At 30.9% G+C, this 7,302-nt stretch overlaps 1 protein-coding gene across 1 annotated transcript; it reads left to right on the forward strand.

Annotated features, from left to right (window-relative positions):
• The first annotated feature begins 1,197 nt into the window (after positions 1-1,197).
• Positions 1,198-1,817, forward strand: LOC107616726 (uncharacterized). The gene has a single exon (XM_016318663.3). The coding sequence runs from the start codon at positions 1,292-1,294 to the stop codon at positions 1,730-1,732; it is 441 nt and encodes a 146-aa protein (XP_016174149.1). The 5' UTR covers positions 1,198-1,291; the 3' UTR covers positions 1,733-1,817.
• The last annotated feature ends 5,485 nt before the right edge of the window (positions 1,818-7,302 follow it).

The following is a 7,302-nucleotide window of genomic DNA, read 5'->3' on the forward strand; positions in this document are numbered from 1 at the left end:
CATTACCTAGTATTCATAAAAGGTATTAACAACATATTGTTTGGACATGGATGGCATTTGAAAAATATATATGTAAGCATAATTACAGGGCAAAGTATTAAATTAGTCCCTTACATTTAGGCATAATTCTGTTTTGTTTTTTAATGTTTAAAGTGTCCTATTTGAATAAAAAAAATTTCATTTAGTTTTAATTTAGTCCCACCGTGAGGTCAAAATTAAATAATTAATGAAATATTCTACATGATAGCATTACAAGAACAAGGTTGATAATCTGGAGTATAAATACAAGTTCCAGAGGCACAAAATTAACTGTGGATACATCAATATATTTATTTATCATTCTCTTTACTTCTATAGAAAATATTTCATTTAAATTATAAAAAAATAATAAATAAATATATTGATACATCCACAGTTGATTTTGTATCTCTAGAACTTGTACTTATTATCCAAATTAGCAACCTTGTTCTCGTACTGCTGTTATGTAGGACATTTCGTTAATTGTTTAACTTTGACATCACAGTGGGACTACATTGAAATTAAATGAAACTTTTTTTTTTAATTCAAATAGGACACTTTAAACTTTAAACTTTAAAGACCAAAATAGAATTACGTACAAACATAGGGGACTAATTTAGTACTTTACCCCACAATTATATTATCTATATACCAAAAATAATTTACTAAATTAGTTATTTATATAAAATATATATTAAATATAAAATATATATTAAAAATAATTAAATAAAATATATAAATAAATTAATCATATTAAATATATGCTAAACTTAACTGCTAAAATTAATAATTAAAATAAAATATATATTAAAATATAAATACACAATAAAAATAATTAAACTACATATACTCATTTTAGTGACTAATTTTATAGTACAAATAATATTTTTTTAAATAAATACATTATAACTTTGATTTAGTATCTCGACATTGTTGTATCCAGCAATATGACATTTCATTAGCTCATTATAAAGGAAAAGTTTAGGGTCAACAATTTTTATATTTTGTGGCCAACACTTAACCATAAAAAAAAAAGTGAGTAATGTTTTATTGTTGGATGTAATTTCATACCATTAAAAAAACTATTAATGACCAATTAATAATTACAAAACATAAAAATTGATAGCCCCTAGCACTCCTCCATTATAAATACTGTTCTATCCCTCATTTCTGCTGTAAGCCTGTAACAAATTATATTATTCTCTCCGTAACACACCTCAATCTCTCTCTCCCTCTCTCTCTCTTTCTCTCTCACACACACACACATAGTCACATGGCCCAAGATAGCCATCAAGAGCCACCATGCCAGCAGCAGCACATAACAACCAGCACCAGCACCGTGGCGACCATGTGGCCATGGCAGCAGCACCGTGGAAGGGTTCGGCTACTCCTGCGGCGGCGGAAGATGAAGACGGTAAAGCTGGGAGGAGAGGGAAAGAAGACGTCGGCGAAGAGAAGAATGTTCCGCGGGCTTGTGAGGATCTTGAGGAGGATGAAGGTGAGGTGGCTGAAACTGCAGTACCTTCGCATGTTGAAGAGACTGAAGGAACATTACCGAAGCATCTTGAAGGATCTGGTTGAAGCTGGTGCCTCCGTTGAAACCTTTCAGCAGAGGCTTTTCATGGAAACTAGTTTCGCTATTCCTATTGGTGTCTCTTTATCTACCTATCCTTCTCATTTTGGATCCGATTGCCCAAGAACCATCTTCATGTAATGTAAATTTATTATTATTATTATTATTGTCTTAACTGATATATAGAAGAAGGAAATTAAATTAAACAAGTAATTATTCCTTCTTATGCTTCAATAGTTGAATTTGTACTTTCTTTATATGTATGATGTGCGTGGAAAATACTGTTGAGTGTTTAATTTTTTTGTGTGTAAATGAGTTTTGGGAAAAGCTTGCCTATTCCAATAATTTTTTCAATTAATATTCAGTAAATTTTGTCCCTTTTTCCCACTTCTTCCATCTCTTTTTAATTGATAGAAAAAAAAATTGTGTTTTAAGATTTTTTGTTAGCTGAAAAAGAAAATTAGTTCCGTAATTAGAAATGTGGTTTCAAATGATTTACAAACAATTCCAAATGGAACTACTATGGTAGTATGGTTCTAAATTTTTTGTAAGACGGCAGCGGTCGATAACTTATCCCACTTCAGTTTTGGACTACCTTACTCTCGCTGCTTATCTTTGGGCAATAGGCAACCATTATTCCCCTTTTATAGTTTTTAACCGGCTGATGTGATTCTTTTGGCAATTCTTTTGGGATGCAATTGGAATTTGATGTGTTTTGTCATATTTTTATATAAATAAGTTTTATTTTAATTTTTTAAACAATATGGTGTTAATTTTTGTTAACTTTTTCATGAAAAAGACATTTTTTTTTTCGGTACGTAGTAGATTATTTAGTTCCATATATTAAGAAACTGCTTTGTTTCAAATAGAAGTTAATTTTTCATATCTGCATAAAAAAAAGTAAAAAATATGTTAAATAACATAACATAACTTGAACATAACACTATGCTAAGCTAAGCCATTGACTCAAATTGTATGCAACAATTTGTGTATGACAACCAATTTGTGTGTGAGCCCTTTGTGCGCGCATCCTGTTCCATGCTATGATTCTCCTGATGATGACTACGTTTTCTTTAATTTTCCATATTTAATTATTTATTTTTTTTGAAAAAAATTGTTATCTGTTATTCAAAGTATAAAAAATAGGAAACATTTCAAGTGCACTGGGGAGTACCGGTGCACTAGTTGTTTTAACCGTTGATTTCAATTAATATATATTATATATATTTTTTATAATTCAGATCAATGGTTAAAACAATTGGAGCACCGGTACTCCTGGTGCACCTGAAATGTTTCCTAAAAAATAAATTTATAAATCACGATAATTCTTTATTTAACCAATCAAATCAACAAGAACTCTGCAAAGTTACATCTCCTTGTCCAGCACATCGATGGTTAAAGTTAAAGTATAAAGGGGGAATGGTGCCCAAAGATGAGCCGTGAGAGTAATGTTATCCATAAGAGGAGTTAAAAAACCAGTTTAATGTTAAACTAAACTAAACTGAAACTAACCTAAAATTATTTTAAATAATGCTGAAATTAAGTGTATAAGTATTTTTGGCCCTCAAGTCTGACTAAGAAGAAAACAAAAACGATGTTGAAATTGAAGTTGAGCTGACCTTAAAATTGAAGTTGAGTACGTGAATAACCTAGATTAGAAAATTAGCCTAAAGATATTTGGCTGACTTGGTTAAAAAATAATTTTTTTAATATTTCTATTTAAATAAACAAATTTTTTCAAGTGAAAAAATGAATTAAAATTATAAAAGTTTTTATAAACCAATTTATTAAAAAACTTTTATGGTTTAGATTGGTTTAAAACAAAATAAAATTAGTTTTTAATTTTAAGTTGAAAAAGTCTAAAGCGTCAATATTTTTATTAAATTCTGGTCAGTATTTAATAATAATAAAAAAATTAAGTAATTTTATACTATTAAATATAATTTCACATCATTAAAAATATTATTGATAGCTAATTAATGACTACAAATCACAAAATTTACTTATTCTCTAACACTCCTCTTTTGAGTTTAACACCAGTTTTCTCCAACCCCCCCTATGCCACCGTCAAGCCACCATCGCCGTCGATGCTGTCGCCAGCCAACCACCGCCAACTCCCTTCTACAGCTGTCACCATCTCTCGTCTCTCCAATTGCAGCTGTCGTCGTATCCTTCTTCGATTTGATTCTTTTCTTTGCTGCTGCTCACATTACGGTGGTCCAACCGCCAGACCTTCCTCGCCGATGCATTTGAGTTCGCCGTCAGCCGCTCTATGCCTGTGCGATTTACGGTTTCTCCTCTACTTCTTCTTCACCATTTCTACAATTTTTGAGTGTACAAGTGATTGTTCAAGTGTGTCAGTAAAAGAGGGAACATAACCAGATATCAAAAAGTAATAGTGGGAAACAAAAAGAATTTTATACCGTAGTGCGTATTATGAACACCGGAAATTGGACAAGACAAGGTGGCTCCGGCAAGGCAATGATGCACAAGCTTCCCCTGCTTAACTCTACTGGCCTACTGAGTTTATTGGATGCTGTCGCTTTCCAGCGTACATGGTTTTATATATTTAATTTCAACTCTTTTATCCCAATACATTTCAGTTTTTTTTTTTAATTTATCTTTCTAAATTTTTGAAGATATTATTATCATTTAAGAATGTTATTTACTCATTTTAATATTACTAACCAGCATTATTCTTCTATTTTTTTTTTTACAAAAATACTATTTGTACATTAAAATTAGTCACTAAAATCAACTACCAATATATTTGTGTATAAATACATGTATGATTTAATTTATTTTCAATGTGTATTTATATTTCAACATGTATTTTATGCTGGTGGCTGACTTTAGTGACTGATTTTAGTGTACACGTAGCATAACTCTTTTATTAGTTATGCCACACATACAATTTTTTTTGACAATCAAGTTCAACTAAGTTGGTCTAAATCCAACAAAAACTAACCTCAGATTAGAGAGCGTGTAAACAAGCACTCTCCCAACTGTTCAATACTGAAAATATTAATATGAAAAACGCTTCTTCTCCCTCGATCAAAATTGCAATGATAAAAATTCAAACGACACTCAAAATCTTTCAAAAATTTCTCAAAATCGTCGCAAAAACTTAAGAAAATCTCGAAGCTACGTTCGAAATCTTCACCAAGAAACACAGAAATAGAAGACAAAAGATTATTAAAGGTACTATTCACTAGTCGTCCAATTTTTTCACTTTTCTCTTTCACATTTTCGATCGTGAAACACTAGATAGTCATATTCTTGTTTATTTAGTAGATTCATTTTGTGTTCTTGCGTTAAAGTACATATTACTGGTCTCATTATACTATTCATTTAGTGATAACTGTGTTAGGTTGGTGTAAAAATGTTACGTAGTGTTTCTCGTATAGTTTAACCTATATTTGCACGTGTTCCAGGGATTTAAATGTGTTTTTGTGCATGTTTGAGTGTTTGTGAATTTCGAATTGAGTTCATATGTAGTAATCAGTAACAACTTTCAGTATATTTCATGTGAATTGGGGTGTAATTAGTGTTATGGTCCTCTTTTGTTTTAACTAGGCAATAGAATATTGTTGTAGTGCTTCTGGTGTCATTTGGTGCATGTTTGATTGAGTTGCATGTATTTTTGAACTGACATTGGGTGATGTAATCAAGAAATAATAACAGTGTATTTGGTTTATATTTCGGTATATTTCATGTGAATTGAGGTGTACTTGGTGCTGTTGTCCTCTTTTTATTATAACTAGACAACAGAAAATTGTTGTAGTGCTTCTTTTTTTGCATGTTTAAGTGATTTGCATGTGTTTTTGTCCATTTTGAGGGATTTTGTTCATGCATTTGTTGTAAGTAGCCCATAAAAATTCGTTGTAGTGCTTTTGGTGTCATTGTATGCATGTTTGATTGAGTTGCATGTGTTTTTGAACTGGCATTGTGTGACGTAATCAAGAGATAATAGCAGAGTATTTGGTTTATATTTCGGTGTATTTCATGTGAATTGAGGTGTACTTGGTACTATTGCCACCTATTAACTTAATTTTTTATTCCTTACAGAAAAAATGACAATAAAAAAGTTGCTGAGAGGAGCACCGCAAAAAAGGGAGGACCAAAAAATAATGTAAGCATATATATGTTAGAACAACTCAAAATTTTTTTTGTATAAATATAGTTATGTAACATAATTCTCATTTATTTACAAAAAACTCATGATTTGAGATGCTCCACAAGATCTATTCATGATATATTCCACAACATAAGCAATAAAAAGAAAGCTATTGTCGAAGAATTGGGATTCTGTGCTATGACGCATATCCCTATTTTAAATGTGCCGCATAAGCTCCTGAAAGAATTGGCATATTCATTTGATTTTACAATAACACACTGCACACGTGTTACGGTGTAATCAAAATCTCCCATAAAAAAAGAGATGCCCTTGGCTTGAATGCATCTGATAAAAATCCATTTTATAATATGTTCTGTAAATCAAATTTCGATATTTTTTAAATTATTTCTGTATAATTAAAATATTTTTGCTGCTGTTGTAGGGAAGCGCTATCCAAGCAAAATTAAAAATAAAGAAATTAGTGAGGAGGAGAAGGAAGTTATTAAAAACTTCAAAGGCTGGACTTTGTCACAATTGGCAAACTCTATGATGGACATGAGTGTTGATGGCAGAAAAATCAGCTGAAATTCAAGAGGACATTCATTCTCCTCATTCAGAAGTCCTTCTTATTACCAACAACAATAAACAAAATTTCTCAGGTTCACATGGCGCCTATTCTTCACGTGGACACAATACGAGAATGGAATTAGGGTGCTCATGTACTCAACTTCCTCATCAAGGGCATCAAAGGGCAGAAATTAGAAAAGAAATTTGCAATTGATGGATGGCTCTTTACTATGATGATTGTATATTTTTATGAACCCACAAACAAGAATAAGCCAGTGGATACAATTCCTAGATCACCGTAGGTACAACATTGGACTAAGAAGAAGCTAGTTCAAATAATAAAAGTTGAGATGAAGGATGAAATGCTAACTCAACATAAATTTTTTCTTTAATTTCGGTGTATTTGTTTTAAATATATTATGCTAACTAATATTTTTTCTGTTTTAGGACATCATGAAAAGAGCACAGCTGAAAGACCAATCAAAAGTAAAAAAAAAAAAGAAGAAACAAAAGAAGCCACAAAAGAAGACTGTTATATTGCACTCATCTTCAGAAAGTGAAAGTGTTTCTGAGTATGAGTCTAATTTTGAACATGACTCAAAAGAGACACTGAAGAGAAGAAAACAATCTCAGAGAATGGCAAAGAAGTAAGTATTACTTTTTGATGTATTTTGTAAATATTTATTCCCTTTATTTATCTCGTTTGTTTGTACTTTTTTAGGATGGAATCCGAAAAAAGGAAGCGCATTATTGAAGATTCGTCTTAGCAAATAGAGGCTGAATCTGATGATGAGTAAGATTCTGAAACTATCATTGTAATACTATATTTTGTATTTTTCATCAAAACTTTTTTTATAAACAGAATTTTTTGCATATATTGTCAGAAGTAAAGAAATGGAGAAAATAACAAAAATAAGATTGAAGAGAAAAATGACAAGCCTGCAAAAAAGTATATGTTAGTTTTCAGTGTATTTTGTCAATTTTATTGTGTTTATTTGCATGATGATTATTTGCTTTTCCAGGATGG

The sequence above is a fragment of the Arachis ipaensis genome, chromosome B9, assembly GCF_059453495.1.
Source record: "Arachis ipaensis isolate K30076 ecotype BB chromosome B9, ASM5945349v1, whole genome shotgun sequence".
Taxonomy (NCBI): domain Eukaryota; kingdom Viridiplantae; phylum Streptophyta; class Magnoliopsida; order Fabales; family Fabaceae; genus Arachis; species Arachis ipaensis.

Bases quoted from the DNA above. Each gene is read 5' to 3' on its own strand.
- LOC107616726 (XM_016318663.3), top strand. From the start codon at position 1,292: ATGGCCCAAGATAGCCATCAAGAGCCACCATGCCAGCAGCAGCACATA.